The 22,494-nt window shown below is 44.3% G+C and overlaps 1 protein-coding gene across 1 annotated transcript in view; it reads right to left on the reverse strand.

Annotated features, from left to right (window-relative positions):
* The window catches only part of FA2H (fatty acid 2-hydroxylase), a 32,323-nt gene continuing 9,829 nt past the window's right edge, over positions 1-22,494 (reverse strand). The window contains exons 2-7 of the mRNA XM_042480720.1: positions 13,520-13,606; positions 10,121-10,263; positions 9,090-9,196; positions 5,415-5,587; positions 3,595-3,847; positions 1-3,110 (exon numbers count right to left, since the gene is read on the reverse strand). Of these exons, the coding sequence (XP_042336654.1) occupies positions 3,031-3,110; positions 3,595-3,847; positions 5,415-5,587; positions 9,090-9,196; positions 10,121-10,263; positions 13,520-13,606 (843 nt within the window). The 3' untranslated portion in view covers positions 1-3,030. The remainder of the gene's footprint in view (positions 3,111-3,594; positions 3,848-5,414; positions 5,588-9,089; positions 9,197-10,120; positions 10,264-13,519; positions 13,607-22,494) is intronic.

Raw genomic sequence — 22,494 nt, forward strand, 5'->3', positions numbered from 1 at the left:
CTCTATGGCTTTATATAATTCCATTCCTGTTTCCAAAAGATGTAGGCATTAAACATTAGGGAAAGGGGTGGCTCTTGGTAATCCGAACAAGAGCAGACCTAAATTGATTTATTTGGAGAAGACCCCACACTCCAATCCTTGCCAAAGGTTTTGGAGTCAGCCTCCTTTGACTGATTTGGTGGAAGTAAAATGCCAAGAGATGAGGATCCAAGAAGCCTTCAAGAGAAGCAAGTTCATTTCATGACCTCCAACTGCTGAAAACATCCTGGAGAAACCCAGAAGTTACATCCAAGAAGGGACTTCGGCTTGTGATTTGGGGGTGAAAATGCAGTGCTGAGGTCCACCCCAAATGCACTGGGACAATAATAACTGGTCCTGCCATAGTTGCCCAGGGCTTAAATACTCTGATGGCACCGGATCACAAAAGCTAAGCAGGGCCAGACCTGGCTAATACTTGGATGGGAAACCACCAATGAAGACCAGGTACTGTATCTTATATTTCAAAGACCCATATCTGAGGATTCCTTGTCTAAGAAAACCTTATGAAATTCATGGGGTCACCATAAGTCGACAGATGACTTGAAGGTGCATACAAACACATACAAAGCACCAGATACCATCTGAACTTGGCAGATAAGCAGGGTCAGCCCAGGTTAGGACTTGGATGGGAGCCTGCCAACGAATAGCAAGTGCAACATGTTATATTTCAGAGGAAGGAACTGGCGAAACAACCTCTTGAGGACTCCTGTCCTATGAAAACTCATGAAATTCATGGGGCGGCCATATAAGTCAACAGGTGACTTGAAGATGCACATAAACACAATTGCTCATCCCTGTTCCGTCCATGGTACAAAGGGACCATATCAACCCCTGAGATTAACCCAATTTCTTTGGCTTTGGAAGGAGAAGAAAAGAGCGACTGAAGAGGGGAATCAGGAGAGAAGAACAAGGCACGGACAGTAGTGGACAATGCCTCTTCTGGATGTGCCAAGAGGGACCAGTGACTTCTTCATCCCAGCTGTATTTTGACTTTTTCCTGGAAGGAAGGCATCTCCTCCTTCCCAGCAGGAAAAAAGGAATGGCAGGCTGTTACAGGAGAGCATCCCAGTCCTGGTGGGTGTCTTGCGGCACCGTGCCGACTCTGCTCCCTTTCGATAGCCACCGTTTCCTTCCACTCCTTTTGCAAGGCCACAACAACCCTCTGGATCCCAGAATCACTGGCAAAGACCACAACTAGTAAAGAAGGCACACACACTGTAATTGAATGCAGTCCCAGAAGCTTCTTCCAGGCTCTTCTTGCACAGAGATGAAAAGAGGAGGAAGTAAGTTCCCTTTGGCTACTTAGTGAGCTCGCTATGGGGCATGGCTGTGTCTTGGAAACCCCGCATAGCAAGCTGGCAGTGGGGCAAAATGCCCTTTGAGGTGTAAGGTGGACCCAGGCAAAAGGTGGATCTAACCAGTGGATGATGATGATGATGATGATGATGATGACAGCCATATCAGTAGTTAGAGAAATCTGCTCTCGGTTTGTCTAAAGCTATCCAAAGCACTGATGAATCCTGTCTCCAAAACAGGTTCCACACTTTGGAAAGCTCTTTTAAGATCAAGACCGTCACTCACCATCTTGGCCCTTCTCCCTGAACTGCGGCTATAAGGCAGGCTTAAATTTGGTGTACATTATTTGTTTGTTTGTTTGTTTGCATTTAGAAAGAAGAACCAGTCCCACTCTTAAAATAAATAGCAGGTCAATTTCTATTCTGTAAACCAACACAGAATGACAGCTACTGTTTGCTCTTTGTGGAATTACTGTCTGGATTATACTCAATGCACCATTTTGCATTTTCTGTGGATATCTAGGGACTTTTGACAATCCCTGAAGCGGCCCAAATGAGGCACATGTTAATAAAAGAGGTTTTGCAAATAAAAGAGCTGCAAAACTAATAATGCATAGCTTTCAAAATAGAACTGAAAACAACTCTCCCAGTATACCTTCCCTACGGATTTCTAGATAGCCAGCTTTTGAGATATACTGGAACGTTTTGCATTGGTCTAAAGCAGAAGGTTGTTTTTGCCCCCTTGCAGTTTATCCATCCAATATGCACATTTTCAGTGGATTGACTTGGACTTGACTTGGCCAAAATGACATCCTGACTCAACTTGCGACTAGTATATTTTAGTGATTGATTTGCGGGTGCCATTCACTTTGAGTAGCAGGCAAGCTCGGCCCGCAAACTTTGGGGTGCATTTCTTGGAAGGAACAGCAAATGTTTTAGGCAATGGGCTTGAGTTGGAAAGATCCTTCTAAAGCTTTTGAAAAGCTTTAGAAGGATTTTCCGATGTGTATCCAGAACAGGCTGCCAAGCAGACCTCAAGCCCATTGCCTAATGCATTTGCTCTTCCCTCTGAGAAACGCACTCCATGTTAAAAGTTGGGGCCCCAGACTTGAGACTTGACTTGAAAGTATCTTGCAAGGACTTGAAGGTAGTGACTTCAGACTTAGACTAAAAACCTTGAATACCTCACTGGTATCTATAGAGCGTCCCTTAGTCCATCATGCAACCCTTAACCATCACCCAAAAATACTTTTCCTGACACTGGCAGGAGCGATCGGTGTGCCCTATTAAATCTCAGGACACGAGTCTTCCACAAAGACCAATGCCACACACAGTCAAAAGCGCAACCCTTATATGCACGAAAATTAGTTCAATATACTTGGCTCTTTGGGTGTTTTGACACACAGCCCTCAGCCCAGCAAGGCACAGTTGTACCCCTCTGTCCCATCCTATGAAACCCAACAAGTCAACCCCACCAGTGCTCCTCCATTCCAGGTCCAGAGTCCAGCTGCCTCCACCAGAGAGGACCTGCGCAAAGTACCTTGGCCGACCAAGGCAGCATGACAAAACATGGGCCCTTTCTCCAGGTCGCAGGGGTCCCTTCCAAGCCCCCCACCCTGGTGCAATTCAGCAAAATCCCACAGCGGAGAGCAGAAGTGACCAAAGTCCAATGAGAAGGCAAGGGGCAAGGCAGAGGCTAGTCTTCTTTCTCAAAGGTTTCCTTGGGGATGAGTGTCTGAAAGGGATGGTCCCAGAATGTGCTGGTGATGCCAAAGCCTGAAAAACAAAAGGGTAAAGGATCATGGGCTTTCCACCAAACCTATCCAGGGGTAGCCATGTTGGCCACACCGCAAAGTACAACAATACCCCAAATCCTCAAAGTAGCATAATCTTTATCAGGCCAACCATCATGCACAAAATACCTCATGCAAGCGTTCAAAGTTCAAAAGTTGAAAGGGGGCATACTGACTCTGGAAGGCTGCATCCTCACCACAATCCCACCCACCTTGAGTTGCTGATGTTTTTATTTTCCTTTGGAGAGATATTTTCATTTTGCTAAAACTGGTCTGACAATTGCTCTAAACAAGAGATACCGCTGATAAAATGGTCAGCCCCCATGAAATTTCTGCATATATTGTTTGCATTTCAGAAAGCTTTTGCAAAACACTGATTTGCACTTAAAAAACAAAAGCTGGGAGCTTTTGGCACAAGAGACCTGTGCACACTCCTAAGGCAGCATCTCCAAACAGCCTCCCCTTACCTGCTTTCTGATGTTCAAAATGGTGCTTGACATGGTAAGATTTCAGTCTGTACAGGTAGGTGCCTTTCTTTGGTGACCCATAGTGTAAGTAATAGTGTGTCATGTCATAGACGACGTAGCCAAAGAGGCCCCCCGTGAAAAGGGAAAGCCCAAATGCTTCAGGGAACACAACGGTGGCAAAAACATAGAAGAAGGAGATGACCAGGAATGCTGGGGCCGGCGGAAAAACCAGGCGGGAGTCATCAAATGGAGACTGAAAGAGAGTCACAAGGGGCAGGATGGGTTAGTGGCAATGTCCAACTGAGATGAAGAAGAGGAAGAAGAGGAAAGCCAGGATGATGGGACCCAGTTCGAGCCAGAGGAGGCTGGCAGTCCTAACATGGCACAAACCGGTCAATCAACAGTAATAGGAAATGGCAGCAGAAGCACTTTCACCTTCTCAAGTGACATCAATTCAAGTGCCAGGCGCAAAAGGTCAGGCAACGCTGTGCTCCACTTTAAATACAGGACACTGAGCTAATGAGACCAATTGGGCTGATTTAACTGCCAGCTATATACATTTGCTCAGCCCAGGCTATTCCATTGCAACAGAGCAACAACTCTTAAACCTCTCTGGCTGGATCTACACTGGAGAAATAACCTGGTTTGGCACTGCTTTAACTCTTTTCTGGCTCAAGGCTATGGCATTCTGGGAATTGGAGTTTGTTGTGGGCCCAGAGCGGAGCAGAGCTCCGCTCTGGGCCCCACAACCAACTCCCAAAATGCCATAGCCTTGAGCCAAGGCAATTAAAGCGGTGCCAACCCGGGTTATTTCTCCAGTGTGGATGCAGCCTCTGTCTGATATCTCTGGATCCATATGTACCTTTGGACTAATTTTTCTGGTACCTTCCCCTCTTGGCTTTGGACTCTAATGAGGGCAGCTTTCTCCATTTTTGAACCTTGAATTTTGGACTACCTGGACCACACTTCTCTTCATAAACCCCATGTAAGTCTTGGAACCGGACTGGCTTTTCCCTGAAAGTCATGTGAAACTCTTTTTTGTGTGATGCAGAAACCTGTTCCTGTTCTTTCCCTGTCATTTCTGCCTCTAGTGCCATATTTTCTTTTAAAGGAGGAATGCTCAGGATCACATCGGCTTTGAGCTTTATCACACTAGATGAATCCTGCTCAGAAATGGGATTTTAAAAGTGGAAAAAACCCGCTGTTTGCACCAAACAGCCTTAACACGAAAATAAAGCAAACAGAAAGTGAACAAAACCGACACCTTTTTGCTTTTGGGAAATTCCCAAAAGTAAAAAAGGGTTGGTTTTGGCCACTTTCCCATTCGCTTTATTTTCACATTATTGCTGTTTGGAAGAAACGCCGCCTGAAAAACAGCTGATGTGACTCTTTCTGTTTTCACACAAAGAAAAGCACTTCTTTTACTTCTGCGTGGGATTGCCCTGCGCCAACTCATAACCATAATGTGCAGGTCAAATGCTAAATGCATGCACATTTTTAGCATATCTTTCCAGGCATCTTTTTATGAGCTGCATGTTCATCTCCCTGTTCCTCTAGAGAAAATAATAAATAAACTAGATGCAAACCAGCATAGTACCATTGACAAACCTAACCAATTTATTGTAGTCAATTGCTAATGTGAATGCATGAACGCAGTCATTAGCTACCAATCTAAATGCAAACCAGCACAGGGACGAGTGACTTACTTAGCCTAGGTCTAGACAACTGTCTTTTCCTTCCTAATATCCATCTTTTGGCCTTTATATTCCAAGAAAAGCTGCAACCTTCTGGCGCATACCTGTCCCCACTTCCCAAATTACCTTATGATGCTGTCCGTGCAACATAAAATGGAAGGTGATAAGGTAATAGTTGCTAGCAGGGGGCTTCATGTGGAAGATGAAGCGATGGATAAAATATTCCAGGAAAGACCAGATGCACATTCCCAGAACGAAGAGCGGTGGGAACCAGTATTTGTGAACAGGGATGGAGTAAGCTACATGACAGGAAAGAAAAGGGGAGTTACAATCATCATCAAGTAATGTGCAATGAGACAATGTTTCTAAGCAATTTAAGAAAAGCTTTCTGAAACAGATGGCACGTTCATCTAGTCCAGCAAGGGCTAGCAGGAACAGGGCATGAAGGCAACAGTTCAGAGGTATAGTGCTCCTGAAAGAGGAGGTTCAATTTAGGCTACATATCCAACAGCGATTGAGAGGGTCCCCCTTCCAAGCCACTGTGCAGATTTATATTAAAAGCACTCTGAATTATGTTCCATCTTGAAACATGCAACTCTGGGGTTCTCCAGGACCAAAAGGTGGGCAAATTGTGACCCAGATACGGCCACCATACCCCACTTTTGTGGCTCTTACAAAAGCCCTTACCCTAGCTGTGCCACAAAGCTTCTCAAACTTCCTCCCACTTCATTTTCACAATTTTTGGTGTGCTTTTAAGGGCCAATTTTTGCTCTCAAATCATGCAGAAAATTCCCTAAACCTGTGAAAAACACATGAAAAGATCTCCAGGAGCATCCTTGAACCTTGTGGTGGTGTTGCTTGCCTTCAAGTCATTTATGGCAACCCTAAGGTGACCCTATCATAGAGTTTTATTGGCAAGTTTCTTTAGAGGAGGTTTGCCCTTGCCTTCCCTTGAGGCTGAGAGAGTGTGACTTGCTCAAAGGCACCCAGTGAGTTTTCATGGCTGAACAGAGATTCAAACCCTGGTCTCCAGAGTAATCACCCAACACTCAAACCATTACGCCAGTCTGTTTCTCTAAATGTGACCTTAAGGTGATCATACCACGAGTTTTCTTGGCAAGATTTGTTCAAAGGGGGTTTGCCATTGCCATCTTCTGAGGCTGAGAGTGTGTGACCTGCCCAGGGTCACCCAGTGAGTTTTTGTGGCTGAGCAGGGATTTGATCCCTAGTCTCCAGAGTTGTAGTTCCACACTCAAACCACTACACTGTGGCACAGACTCTCCCAGAAAGAGTCAGACAGCTTGGGGAAGGACACAGGCTTCATGCATGCTGCCAGTGGTCTCCAGTCGCCCAGCGAACCAAGCCAGGGAGTCTTGCTTTTAATGCAATGCTTCCCCAAGGGCATTGTTGTCTGGGCATGGGCTGAAAGGAGAATGGAAAGACTTCCCAGCCCTGGGGGAAGTGCCTGGGCTGGCACGGCGTGGCACCACCCACAGTAATGGAAAACGTTCCAGCTGAGAACAAGGGACAGAGCAAGGAGCAGGTGCTGGAGGGAGCAAGGCAGAGAGATCCAAGGCGCTGGCTGGGTACAAACCCTCCTCTGTGTAGGACCTCGCGGTGGTGGATGGAGGCGGCCCAGACAATGGCAGCTTTCTCTAGCCCTGGGCAAAGGCCTCTCAGCACCCTGCTTCTTAAAGTCACAGATCATTTTGAGGGCATGGCACACATCCCATGCTCAGAGGCAACCTTCTCAAGACCAGTCCCCACCTTCTAAGGTTGAGTTCTGGCACTGATGGAGGGAGCCCTGGTTAAACTGTCGGCTGGCAAGCCTGGATCAAGAGAGCCCTGGTTAAACCAGTGGCTGGCAAACTTGGGTCAATGCAGCCCTGGTTGAACCATCAGCTGGCAAACCTGGATCAGGGGAGCCTTGGTTAAACCATCAGCTAGCATACCTGGGTAGCTTAGCCTCAAACTTCTCCACCTAGCCATTTTAAGGCAGCATCTACACTGCATGGCATAGTGGTTTGGAGTGCTGGACTATGACACTAGAGACCAAGGTTCGATTCCTGGATCGGGAGAAGGCCATGGCAAACCTCCTCTGAACAAATCTTGCCAAGAAAACTCCAGGATAGGTTTACCTTAGGGTCGCTATAAATCAGAAATGACTTGAAGGCATGCAACACACACATACACACTGAGTGAACTGACAGGATTCTGGCCTCATTGCATTTGGTTTTTGTCTGACTTTGCCATTATTCGGTGCCTTTTCTGTGCAGAAAGGTGATTTAGGAAACGAATGAACAAATGTCAAAACCACTACCCTACCTCTTTTAAAAAACACAATTTTCAAAGGAACAACTAGGGTGGGAAATATAATAAAAGGGCTGGCTCGGTTTCTTTGCCCCAACCCAGTTTCTCCTCAACCCAGTTTCTCCCTACTCCTAGGGCTGGGTTAAGAATTGCTCTTTGCATCCTGATGGGGGGAAATGCATGCAAGCAGGCTATTAATCTCCCTAAAATTATAGGACAGAAATTGCAGAGTCCACATGTTGATTTTTATGTCTAGGTATACTTGTGCTGACTCTATACATAAAGAAAATCAAAATTTTGGCTGCATCTGCATTGTAGAATTAACTGACATTGCTTTAATGGCCATGGCCCAAGGCACATCCCACAAGGTTTTTTGCCCCAATGAGAACTGCATCTCCTCAACCCGGTTTCTCCTTGCTCCCAGGGCTGGGTTAAGAATTGCTCTTTGCATCCTAAAGGGGAGAAATGCATGCGAACAGGCTATTAATCTTCCTAAAATTACAGGACAGAAATTGCAGAGTCCACATGTTGATTTTTTATGCGTAGGTATGCTTGTGCTGACTCTACACATAAAGAAAATCAAAATTTTGGCAGCATCTGCACTGCAGAATTTATTGCCATTGCTTTAATTCTCACGGCTCAAGGCAAATCCTTCCTGGGATTTGCAGATTTGTGAGGTATTTTGCCTTCCCTGGTGCCGCAACAAATGACAAATCTCAAGATTCAGTGGGATGGAGCCATAACAGTTAAAGCGGGGTCAAATTACATTAATTCCTCAGTGCGGCACCACCTGATTGTTTTATCTATTATTTCTCCATTTCTTTCATTTTGATGCCCAGCGTTCTCAGAATAGCTCAGACGCAGGCACCAATTGCTGCACAGTCACAATTGCCTTAATCCAACATGGCCTGTTTCTATTGTTTCTTTCAGGTAGGAGCGCCTCAAATGGACGGACTCTGTAGGTCCGTAATGAACAGGAGAGTCCAGGCTGTTCTCAGTAGTGACCAGGCATCTTTGCAAGGCATCCTGCCTTGTCCAAAACCCAGAGTTTTTAGCAAGGCAACCCAAGATGTAACCAGTCTAGATGGATGCACAGCATGAAAGGATTAAAGGAGAACAGGAGAAGATTGGGGAAAGGATATGGGCTTTTTGCCTCTCTCCTTCAAGTTGCTCTCCATTCCCAATGCACTGGGAGATTTCCTGCATTGGGCCCATTCTGCAAACACCTGTGTATGCGCTTTTGTCTTTAAGGTTCAGTGGCAGAAGAAACACCATTCCACCAGTTCACCCCAGTTTCAAAAAGGTGAGATTCACAAAATGGCTCCCAGGTAGGATTATGGATTAACCAGCGCCTTCCGCGTGCCAGTGAAAGCCATGCATTGTGCTGACATGGCAAACGCACATGGAAACCATTCTCTCTTCCACACACACCTTTCATATGCTGGGATTTATCTGTCTTTCTTAAGGAGGAGGAGAATTCGGCACAGTTACCTGTCGTGAAGGTAGCAAACAGCCGCGTCTCTCCCCGAGCGAGGGATGTGTAGCAATACCAGCTGAGATAAAGCACCACTGGAATCCAAACTAAACACACCATGTACCTTAAAGAAAGGAAGAAAGGGGGAGAAAGTGGTTTAGGTCCTTTGCATTGTTTTGCTCTGTGGAAGAGAGCCTATGCAATATGGTGCCCAGTCAGGTCCTGGCAAGGCTTTCTTTCCTGGCAATGGTAGTCCATGCTCCTCTGTTTACACAAGACTTAAAGGGCCTATGGCACAATCTGAGAGATGCAAGAAGAGACTCTTGCAGTGTCACAAGACAATATTCAGTTTTAACTACGTTTGTTGAGGGACAAAAACAGGAGGAAAGATGTTGCCTAAGGCCAAGGTGGATGGATGGCCACATAAATGGCAAAAATGGTTTGGGAATGGGGTGTGTGCAGGCCGGGAACCAATAAATTGGCCAAGAGTAATAAATTGTTACAATATGTGTTTGCCAGGAAGCCTTGTCTCTGTTCAACCCACTGTGCATAGATTAAAGTTTGTTGGTATATTCCAATTCTCTTTCCAATCTTCCTTTGTAGGATTTTTTTGTTGGTTTGCTTGTTCATTTGTTTGTTCAAGGACTGCAGTCCTGAGGTCTGGGATGGAATGCCTAGGAAGATTGAAGTGTTCTGCAACCGGTTTTTGTGTATTTCCATTCTTAATATTCCATTTAGGTCCATTTATCCTCTAGCAGAGACTAGCTTGTTCCTTCCTGGTACTTCAACTGTGCATTCGAGGAGGTACATCAAGTCTACAAAAGCTTATGCTACAACTTACTTTGCACAGTTAGGCTCAAAGGTGCTACATGATCCCTTTGCACACTGAGATTCCACACTAACATGTCTATGTCTCCAATTATTATTATTATTATTATTATGACGATACTAAGAAGCATAGTCCTCATAGCTAACCCGCACAACTCGGCCTGCCCATCTCTATCAGCCCACCTCCCTGCCGATACACAGCCCCAGCCCAACATCTCACCATGCTGTTTTGGAGAGGGACTCGATGAAATCGGAGTGGAACAGGCGGATAGGACGGCTGACTGGCTGATGCACCCATTCGTCGTACTTCTCCCCCAAATAGCCTACTTGCCACAGCAAAGGCTTCCTCCAGTCCACAAGGTCCTGGAAAAACAAGAGGCAGAAGAAGCAGTTGGATTTCTTCAGAGGTTTGCTGTTGTCTTCCTCTAAGGCTGAGAAAGAGTGGGATTTACCCAAGCAGGATTCCACAGCTGAGCAGAAATTTGAACCTAGAGCTCCCCAGAGTCCTAGTCCAGGAAATCAATCAATCAATCAATCAATCAATCAATCAATCAATCACAGCAATATTTACATTATATGTGTGTGTGTATTCTCTTTGCACTAATATAGTTTAATTTTAAAAAAGCAAGGGCCAGGGAGAGGAGGGTCCACATTGCTTTGGATAGCAACCAGGCGTCTTTGGTGGCCTCCTGCCACATTGTCCAAGCGCTAGAGTTTCTTGCAAGACAATTTGGGATTAAGCTCTGGAGAATTGGCCTTACTCAGCAGAATGCAACAAGACAGATCATGGAGACATCGTGGGTCCATTTGTAATCTTGCTTTCCACTTCAGGTGCCAAGTGGTTGCCTAACGCCATCCCCTCCCTGTTGCCCAAATGACAACTAACAGGGCAACTAAGAGGAGGAAAGGTGTTGGAGTTCTCACCCAGATTAGGATGTCTGAGTGAAGAGGAGCCAGGAGGTGGCTTTTGGAGGCACAAATGCCTGACTCAAGTGGAGATGGAGAGTAAAGACATATTACTGAATGCTAATAACTGAAAGCGGTTTCTACTCTGGGAGGCCAATAATCAATAAACAAGACAAAGTGTTGCACCAGCAAAGGAGTGGTCCAAGGCAAAAGAGACTTATAAAATAGGCCCTTGCATTTGTCAGAATCTTATTTGCATTTTTAATGGCTCCATCCAAGTTCTTGACTGGCTGGCCAGACTCTCTTTATTGTATGGATAGTTTAACACACACTTTTTATTTTCATGCATATTGCTGTTGTTGTGCACCTTTAAGTTGTTTCCAACTTATGGTGACCCTATTGCATGGTTTTCTGGAGCTGAGAGCGTGCAACTTTTCCAAGGCCAGCCAATGAGTTTCCATAGCCGATCGGAGATTCAAACCCTGATCTTCAGACCCTAAGGTGAACCTATCATGGGGTTTTCATGGCAGGATTTCTACAGAACAGGTTTGCCCTTGCCTTCAAGTAACTTGTCCAAGGGCACCCAGTGGGTTTACTTGGCCGAACAGGGATCCGTAGTGTGTTTAATTTCTAAAGTGACAAAAGCCAGACTGTAAATTAATTCCTGGTCTCCTGGAGTCCTACCCGGCACATAGCCTTCCCTGCTATTGACTTTCAGTATTGCGACACAATAGATTTCCCTGTGTGCGTGTGCCCTGCGATATTTACATTAAGATGTATTCGATGTCATTGGAAAAAACCACAGTTCTCATTCTGTATCTGGGGGAGGATGGGGGGGAGGAAAGCAAAAAGAAAGCTTGCAATGGTAGCCATGAGAACGAGAAGAGAGCGAGGAAAGGACAGGTGAGGAAGGGTTTCTGGAACGCTCCCATGCAGAGGTGGTTTCTCAAGCGGCGGAGATAAGGATCCGTCTCGACTGGTTCCCTGCCATGCCCTGAGGACAGATACTGCAACGAGGAAGCATCATCAATCCATTTTTCCTGTTCAAAAAGAAGGCTCTGCATTGGCCTAGAATGGCTATTTTTCCAAGTTGCCTTGCAAGAAACTCTAGCGCTTGGACATTGTGGCAGGAGGACACCAAAGGCGCCCGGTTGCTATCCAAAGCAATGTGGATTCTCCTCTCCTTGGCCCTTGCTTCTTTTTTTAACATTAAATTATATTACTGCATATTATATATATATATATATCATAAAACATTTAACACAAATAGATCTCTAATATTATTTTAACATTCCATCTAGTTATCCGCCTTCCCAGATAGTTACGTTTATCTTTTCTTTAGAGAATTACTTTTCCCTCCTATAATTAGTTTTAAATTAACGAAGGTAATCTTATCCCATTGACTTTGCATCAAGTAAACCACTTTTTATCAGTCTTAACAGGAAGCTTTGCATTGTTTTTAAAGGCTGTGGGTAGTTTACTTCCATTTTAAGGTTTATTAATTGTATTTAATTATATCCCGCCTTTCTGCCACAGTGAAATTTATCTGTTGCATGTATTTAATTGTGTTGCATTTTAATTATATATATATATATATATATATATATATATATATATGCAAACACACACATTAGAAAAAGCTATTTGGCTGGTTACAACGATAATAACAATAACAATTGTTTGCAGGAAGCGTGTCTTTATTTTGACTTGCATATAGCTCCAAGATCTAAGGATATAAGGCAGGATTTATAGCGATAGACATCTGAGTATAGGCAGGGCAAACCTCCCATCATTTAGGCCCTTGGCATTTGGAAACTGGCGCTGCCCACTCCTAGATTTTAGGGCTATTCCATGAAAGTGCTGCGAAACAAGAATTCCTGGGTTTACTGGAGGAACCCAAAGGGAAGGTAATGGTTGGTAGAGAGTTTTGCAATTCCTGTATCCAAGCTGGTTGCTCTTCTCTGTACAGTACTTAAAACGGGACGCAAAGATGGGTGGGAGGCATCCACAATGCTTCGCCAGAACACAATTCTGGTGGGTTTTTTAAAAATATGTATGCATTCCCATAGTTCCTCTAAGGCTGCATCTGCATTGCAGAAATTACACACACACACACACACACACACACACACACACACACACACACACTGTATATATTCGAGACGACTTTAGCTGCCATGGCTAAGTGTGCAATCGAATCCTGGGATTTCTCATCTGTTGTATAGTTTGTTGTATTGCCAGCATGGCATAGTTGTCTGAGCATTGGACTATGTATGACTCTGGAGACCAGGGTTTGAATCCCTGCTCAGCTATGCAAATTCACTTGGGCAAGTTACGCTCTCTCGGCCTCAGAGGATGGTGATGGCAAGCCCCCTCTGAAGAAACGGGCCAAGAAAACCCCATGCTAGGCTCGCCTTAGGGTTGCCATAAGTCAGAAACAACTCAAAGGCACAAAACAACAACAGAAAGAGGCACCAGAGCTCTCTGGCTAAATAGCGTACAAAACTACCGATCCCAGGATTCTGTAGGAAGGGAGCCATGGCAGTGAAAGTGGTGTTAAACAGCATTATTTCTGCAGTGCAGATGCAGCCTTGTGTGAACTTTTGGAATGCACCCATTTAACAATATTTAAAATCTGCCACTTTAAATTATAGAACACAAGTTTTTAAGACCACCGTTCCAGTTCATATCCACTTTCTGCCTGCCGTATTACCGTTTCTTCGTCCACGGCTTTACATCTCGGATCCATCATTTTGGCGGCAGCAGCGGTCACTCCGGTATCCCATGTCTCTGGGTGGCTCTATGAGAGGAGAAGAAGAAACAAGGACCATTTAATACTACTACTACTACCAACAACATTTATTTATAATGCCCTTTTCACCAATGCTAGGCTGGGCTGGGCAACTGCATTGAAAGAGTTGGAAAAGACCACAAGGGCCATCTAGGCCAACCCCAGCATCCCCACATCAGTTGTGTACTTTAAGCCGATGTTGTATGTTGAATATTTGTTGCTGTCACCCACCTTGATCCATGGGGAGAAATGGGTAAGAAATCACCATGATCCTCATCATCCCAAAAAACTGAAGTTGGATGAGCAATTAGGAGAACTGCCAGCTCATCTCTTGCTTCCTTCTCCCATGACTCCATGCTATGGAATTCTGGGATTTGTAGATTTTATGAGATATTTTAACCTAGTTGCACAACAAACTGCAGATCGCAGGGTTCCATAGGATGGTGCCATGGCCATTAAAGCACTGTCAAACTGTATTAATTTTGCAGTCTAGATGCCATCTGAGCTTTAGAGATACACGAGGCTGCAAGTAATTATTGTGCTCAGAGGTCTCGCCACATTATACAGGTATTTGGTACCATGATGGTAACCTAGGGATTGTAGGGATGTATGCCAAGCACCCTAGAAATCTTTGCTGTAGTGCATTCCCCTGAACTACATTTCTCAAGGTACCCCAAGTGTTAATCACTGTCAAAATGCATTAACTGTCAAAGTGTCAAACTGCATTAATTTTGCAGTGTGGCACCAGCCTTAGTATCAAAACAGGCTCCGACCTTTAGGCGCGCAAACATTTATTCTCAAACAATCAGCCTTAACCAAAAGGGCAGCAAACACGTTTGACTAGAAAACCCATTTCCCACAAAATCCAAGCCACAGAGCTGCAGAACATGGTGAAAGACTTCACTGCAACATGAGTTACACAGGATGCAATCTGGGATGCATATTGTTGCGACGAATTTGTGGCCCTGCCTTCGCCCGCAGTGCGACTGTAGTCCTTTGGTAGGGAAGGATGATGCCAATGCAGATGGCAATACTCTTTATTAGCAAGACTTCATTCAGAATATTAATCAGGGCCACAGTTCAAAGCGTCTGTTCCTCCAAAAGGTCTCATGGAGGGCAACCGTCTCCCTGCATGCAGTGGCATGCCTTTGCCATGTCCAGTCCCCAGCTATTTCATTCCAAGTTACCCATTAACAAATCCAGCCCAGCCAACAGCTCCGGCCAAACATGCTTCACTCCATTAGCTCAGCCACAGTGTGACCGCTGTAGCCAGGAAAGATTAGGGAAAGAAACCTTGCTGGTATCAAGAGGCAACCATGGTGGACCATGCATTTTGTCAACATGTAAGTGTTCTCAGTTCAGGGGATACTGGAAGGAAATTCATGCAGGCTGGCCTCTCCTTCTTCTAGCCATGGGGGAAACAAAGGCCCAAAAGAACAACGAAAGCTCGTACCCTCCGATGTGTCATGGATGAAAACTGGGGCACACATGGTCAAACAATTTTGGAGTGGTTGGCAAAAGCTATGAATGAGGAAGGGCAGACAAGCTAGTAAAGGCTTGGGTCACGTTGCCGGTTTTGCCTTCTGGAAATGATCAGATACTTTCAGGCAGGTGTTTAAGCAAGTCGAGGGAGGTGCAGTCACCACTTATCGCCCCAGGCTCCTCTCTGCCCAGATTTGAAGCATGGCTTGCAGGACTCCTCTTGCAATCCTCCCTCGCTTGCATCACATCTAGCCCTTCGGGCACTTCAAGGCTTGTTCTGTGTGCAGCACTTAGGAAACATGGGATGCTTCAATGCAGACAGCTCTTGCCTCTTGGCTGGTCTGATGGTGACAAGAAACCAGTGCAGACAGTACCACCGTGGTCCCACCAGGCTTCAGATAGCAAGGCAAAAGAGACGAGGAACCCTTGGCTTCATCACAGCTCCACAACATGGAAGGACCTTCGATGGAAGTACAGACTTAGCCCTCCATGTCTGCGGCTTTGACTTGTGTGGATTTGAATATCTACAGATTTGATGAATATGTTCTCTCCAGGGATATCTAAGCCCTCCAGCATGACTCTATGTCAACTTCTGCAAAAGTCATGATGGAAGACCTAGAGATTCCAGTCTAGGCATTTGTAGGTCCTCCAGCATAATTTCATGGTCAACGCCTGGCAGATCCTGACCACAGAACTGCCTTGGAGGAGCTGGGACCCCCTTATTCTAGCTAATGCTAGCAAAACTTGAAAACCTAAGACCAATGTGCCATATCCTCTTGCTGCCACCATCTTTTAAGTCCAAGGCGAGGAACGCACCCCCAAAGACCCCGATCGGTAAAAGAGGACAGGACCTAACGTGGCTTGAAATTTTTGTAGTGATGTCGAAATCATGCAGAAAATCTATGATCTATAATCTCCGTGTGGAAAAAATGACAAAATAGGGACATTGCAACATATGCTTCTCACCTCCAGAGTTTTTTCCTGTTTTGATTTTTGCAAACCTATATAAATATATATGTGCCATATCCTTGAGGGAGATTAATGCTCTGCGTGGGACATTGCAGGATACGGCTGTCCCTTAATGCTGCAAAACTTGCCGTTCCATTTCAAGAATAAAGTGGCTTTTCAGCAAACAAGATAAAAATCAGCAGAGTTACTTCCTACAAAAGGGATTTTCAGCTGAAGACGCAGGTTTAAAAGTTAAGTAACACCAGGACAGAAACCAGATTTCCATAGACAGAAACCCAAAGCAGGTGGATATTTTGTGGGCCTAAGGATCAGGATTAAAAGGAGGAAGATACAAAGGGGAAAATAATATTGAACAAAACTCACTCTGAAGCATGAATTTAACAAGTGTGTAATGCCATGACTTGCAAAATACACAGAAACACTCAGGAAGGATAATAAATGATACAAGTTCTATATATGATACAGTAAATGTGATACATAACAGTTGGAGACCTATTAAAGCAGAACACTATAAATTTATAACTCTATAAAGTGTGTCATAAAAAAAGCTTCTACAAATTCTAAAGGACAGGCCTTTCGGTCCATCCGCAAACTGGCTTGAACCGTATAGGTATCAAAGTCCATACAAGGAGGCTGGATGTGCAAATAAAAGTTGCAAACTGAAAACTGGCTGTATATCACAACTTGGGAACAACACAATTAGAGCCAGCCATTTTGTATTGTGGACCTGACAAAGCAGAAACTTTAAACTTGTGCCACTTTCCCTTTCCCAAATCGTCCCAACTCCGGTTCTTAAATAATGTGTCCGAAGCTTATTTTCAAAGTGGTATTTGTTGCCGTGTGCCTTCAAGTCAATTCCAACTTATGGCAACCCCAGAGGACAGGCTCAGAATTCAAAATGACCTTAAGAGATTAGAGAGTTGGGCCAAAACTAACAAATGAATTCTAGCAGAAGAAATGTAAGGCACTACACTTAGGCAGAAAAAAATGAAATGCACAGATATAGGATGGGGGACACCTGGCTTGATAACAACAGTGTATGTTAAAAGGATCTGGGAGTCCTAGTAGACCACAAGCTGACCATAAGTCCACAGTGTGATGCAGCAGCTAAAAAGGCCAATGCGATTCTAGGCTGCATCAATAGAAGTATAGTACAGTATAGATCAAAGGAAGTCATAGTGCCACTCTATTCCGCTTTGCTTAAACCTCACTTGGAATATTGTGTCCAATTCTGGGCACCACAATTCAATCAAAAAGGATGTTGAGAAGCTGGAGCATGTCCAGAGAAGGGCAACCAAAATGGTGAAGGGTCTGGAAACCATGAAGCCCTATGAGGAGAGACTTAGGGAGCTGGGTATGTTTAGCCTGAGGAAGAGAAAGTTAAGAAGGGATATGATAGCCCTGTTTAAATATTTGAAGGGGTGTTATGTTGAGGATGGAGCCTTCAAGTCAGCCCTTACTTAGGGCAATCCTCTCCTAAGGTTTCCTTGGTAGGATTTCTTCAGTGGAGGTTGCCATTGCCTTCCTCTGAAGCTGAGAAAGTGCGACTTGCCCAATGGTTCCCATGATGGAACAGGAAATTGAACCCTGGTCTCCCAGTCCAGCACTGAAACCACCAAACTTGCTCTGTGAACTAATCTTAGCCCGATAAAATAAAGTCCAACAGTATCATGCACAAGGTTAAAACTCAGATTACGAGAGGGCACTAAATAAAATAGTCACAATTAGATTTTCGAATAATGCATGTTTTGGGGTGGAAAGGGATCTTGCAGCACCTTTGAGACTAACTGTGCAAAAGAAGTTGTAGCATAAGCCGTCACAGCCTTGGTCTGCTTCCTCTGATGCAGGTTTTGAGGGTCACTCTATGGATCTTCTTCAACCCTAAGACAATTTTAATTTCTCAGCATGATTCAATCCACCCCAGACTCCTGGCAAAGACCAGGAGCCGTCTCAATTTTTACAAGGCATCTCCCCACAGTTTCAACTCCATTTGGGTGGCATGAGATTATATTTGACAGAGAAAGCCAAATGTAAGCAGTAAATGCTTCCTAAATTTATGGAGGGCTAAGTGTAATTTTTGTTGGATAAAATCAAGACGTTGGGTGGAGCGAGGTGTTTAGCACTCAGGTTATGCAAAGATGCAGAACAACAGAACAACTAAAAGAGCCCATGCCCATTTAAAATAACTTTAATACATACTTAAGTCGACCTAAATCTGAAACTAGTTTAGCTAGGTGATAATCACAGTATGCAAAAAGGTAGGACTAGATGCTCGGCTTAGATGTGGGTCCACAGTCCAAAATTCAGAAACGGGGTTCATATTTTTTTTGGCTGTAGAAAGATAGCACCATCTTGAACAGAGCTGCACTGCAGAATTAAAGTAGTGCCAAACTGGATTATTCTGGCAGTGTGGATGCAACCCTTCCTTCCCTGCAATCTTCTCATGGGATTCTTTGATATGTCATCAATGAAGTGCCTTGCTATTCATGTGCGTTCAGGAAGACTTATGCGTAATTGACTTATTAAGTCTTCCTAGAAAATTAAAATTCTGCTTCGCACCTAATTATGTGCTGCATAAACACTTAACACCTCTGTGTTATCAAATCGCTGTCAATCCCGTTATAATTAGTTCCTGCCCCGTTTAATAAGTTTCGCCTCCGTAAGGGCTGCAATCCCTTAAGTGCATTTCTACACCAACGCCAGGGCTGTCTTGCCCACTTAGCATAGCATCTGATAAAATAATTGCGGGTTGTGCACTTCTGCGCAACACCAGGCACAGAATCATCCCGAAAAACAGTGTTTGTCAGCCATAAAACTAGACCCACTTTGACTTGCATTAGCCAGCTAAGAAAGATATGCAGACGACACTGTAATGCTAGTAGAAGACATTGCAGACTTGGAACAATTACTCAGGAAGGCCAAAGACGAAAGTGCAAAGGCAGACTTAATGCCGAATATAAGGAAAAGCAGCAAAAAGTAACGACCATGGAAGAAATACATAAACTCAACCTAAGCAATGAAGAAATTGAAATGCTGTATATACCTGACCATAAGTCGACCACATGTATAAGTCAAGGGCAGGTTTGGGAACCAAAATTATGGATTTTGATATAACCCACAGATAAGTGGAGGGCGAAACTTAGCAGCATGCAACAAAGGATGTAAAGGATGAAAGGGGAAAGAAAGAAAAATGACGATGTTGGAATCACAGGCCTACAGCCTCTGACTGTGCAAATGTCAATGGATTTAGGCATTGCTTACGAAGTCGTAGTTCAAAGGTATAATTTCAGTTTTGCTAATTGTTTATGTCACAACTTGCCATTATGTTCAGTGATACATCATGGGAATTATGATTGACAAGTACTAGTACAAAAAACCCACATTACTAAGCGTTCTGTATGGTTGAGTCAGTGTGGTGTGGTTTGAGCATTGGATTATGACTCTGGAGACCAGGGTTCAAATCCTCGTTCGGCCATGGAAAACCCACTGGGTGCCCTTGGGCAAGTCACGCTTTCTCAGCCTCACAGGATGGCAATGGCAAACCCCCTCCGAAGAAACATGCCAAGAAAACCCCACAATCGGTTCACCTTAGGGTTGCGATAAATCGGAGACAACTTAAAGGCACGCGACGACAACAAATGACAAATGGTGTGATTGTTGGAGAAGATCAACGCAAGGGGTGACACCTTCCTGCACCAAGTGATGCCAACCCTAGTGATGCCAGGGTTGTAAGGTTGCAAGAGAAACCTCTTCCGCTCCCAAACAAATCATTTTAAAAAAATGAATGCAATCCACTGTCTTTTTGCTACTGGGAAGTGTCATGATTTTGTTGTCCAATTGTGCCCTTTATGTCAAAGTGCAGATTCTCCAGAAGGGCTTGGAGTCCACAGAATTGGGCAACCAACCTGCTGAAGTCATGGGATGAGTATGCAGAGAACAGAGGTTGCTTTGGGAAACGGTGTCTCTTGCATCATTCCTATAGAGTGAAGCTCACCAAAGGAAGCCTTGGGTTGGCCTGACGCTCCCAGGGAGCTCTTTCTTGCCGCAAAAATCCACTCCTGCCCTCTGATTCAGATCCTAAATTCTCAGCACAGAGGCTCAGGTTCGGGGCAGAGATGGAAAGAATGTTTAAATGTTTAAAATTATTTGAAAAGTGGTGGAAAAACAGGTTTCTTGAGTGTCACCCTCGCCAGGGGAATCCCGGGATGGGTAAGACTTTCCGGAGTTGGAGAGCAATTCTGGGCAAAATAACGCATGCGGGGATTTGGTGCACAAAATGGTATTTTAAATGATCTTTTAAATATATTATATTTAATATTATATATTATATTTACCCTCAGGTAAGGACAAGGGTGCAAAGTCATGGTTTTTTATTGGCAAGGTTTGTTCAGGGGAGGTTTGCTATTGCCTTCTCCTGAGGCTGAGAGTGTGTGACTTGCCCAAGGTTATCCAGTGGGTTTCATAGCTAGTTGGGAATTGAACCCTGGTCTCCGCAGTCCAGCACTCAAATCACTACGACGTGCTGGAAATCTTTAATGAAGAAATGGAATAAGTATAAAAATAAAATTTAAAATACCACAATGGACATCGGCCTCAGAAGCATTTTTGAAAGAGAACAATATAGATGAAGGTTTGCTAAAATGTAAAGATTTATTACTATGGCAAGAAACCAAATCAAAACCAAGAGAAGACTTGAAGGCTCAGGGAGTGAATTGTCAAACTACATGAAAGAACGAAGATAAGTTAAAAGTGAATCCCGCAATGGATCCTGTGCTCCACTGATCTCTATCTAAAGAAGAGCATACATTTTAAAATGGGTTTCTTTCATAAACCATATTTTACCTTCCTTCCTCCTCCCCTAGCAGGAAATTCTCATTTTAAAACATGCAAACTTTCTTTCTTTCGATCCACTTGCACTCCCAATTCCTGTTTTGCAACCTTGATCCAGACTCTGTTAAAGGTGTATCAGGCCGTAATCCTCTGCCCCCACTCCCTTTGACATGCACCCACTCATTTAGCAATTGGGCAAAGTTGCCCCACATTTTTCCTTTCATCCCTCCCTGCCCCATATTTCAGCACTGAGTTCCTTTATGAGACTGTGAGCAAGTGATCGTATCATCCAAAATGATTGGGACACCTCTTGGGTTTATTGCTCAGCTCCAGCAAAATGCACCTGGCTCTCTGAACAAATCTTGGCAAGAAATTCAATAGGATCAGACCGTTAATCTCACTGAAGTTCTAAGCCTGAAAATGAGTCCACACTTGAAAGGTTTTTGTATTCATTGAATACAAGAGCGAATGCATATATATTTCAATGACCTCTCCAATCTGGCCTTGGCTGCTGACCATAAGGTGACTTTAAAACCCAAATTATAAACCAAGGCAGTCCAATTGTGCAGAAGGCAAAAGTATCTCTAAGCAAGGCATGCACCCTCAGGTAAGAATAAGGGTGTCTATATCAGGCACAACAATGCAAAGTCTGGATTGGAATCCACTTGGTGCATGCAAAAATAGTTGAACATTTTTCTTCTCAAGTCTCCTCCTTTGGAGGTTTTTAAACAGAGGCTGGTTGGCCATCTGTCAGGAGTGTTTTGTGTCTTCTTAAATGACAGACTGGGGTTGGATTGGATGGCCCTTGAGGTCTCTTCCAAATCTAGGGGATCACTCAGATGTTGTTTTTAGCATGATGGTGTGAATCATCTCACTTACGCATTCCAGATTTGCGCAGAACCGCATCAATACGCATCTCTGCAAGTTTGCTTGCTCAGGCCCATTCACACTTATGAAAATAATCTGGGATGGATCTTGAATGTCCTGAATGCACTCAATGCACTTTAGGGAGGTGTTGGCAAACCCCCCACTTCACCCAGTATATTCGATACCATTTTTTCCGACATGTTTTCCTGAAAGATCTGCACCATCGGCAGTGTGAATAAGCTTCTGAATCAATTCAGATGGCTCCATATAGTTCAAGGGAATGGAGGTGGATCCATTTTATCCTGAAACAACGGCATGTGTGAATAACACAATGACTCAAAGAGATTCGTGAACCCAAAACAAAATGGGAACGACAAACCTGATATGCATCAGCCTGGCGATCAGGATCTCCTTGGGACAAAAAAATTACTTTGAATGCCTCCTCAAACATTCAAGCATTCAAATTAAAGATGGAGTCGACAACGCAAAGGCATTTGCAACACATTCAGGCCATACAGAGTTTTATTTGAACAACGGAGATTCAACCTGGATTCATCCTTGATTATTTTTACAGAGTGATTCTATGAGGAGCAAAAGTATTCAACTCAAGGTTGTGAAAGTGATGCTGCACATGTGGTGCCACCGTACATGCAAATGCACATGTGCATTTGGGTGGGCAATGATGCCATCTGATACCAAGGTTGCACAGCATGATCCATAGGGAGGTCTACATGCAAAGATGTAAGCAA

This window comes from Sceloporus undulatus, chromosome 8 (genome assembly GCF_019175285.1).
Source record: "Sceloporus undulatus isolate JIND9_A2432 ecotype Alabama chromosome 8, SceUnd_v1.1, whole genome shotgun sequence".
Taxonomy (NCBI): Eukaryota; Metazoa; Chordata; class Lepidosauria; order Squamata; family Phrynosomatidae; genus Sceloporus; species Sceloporus undulatus.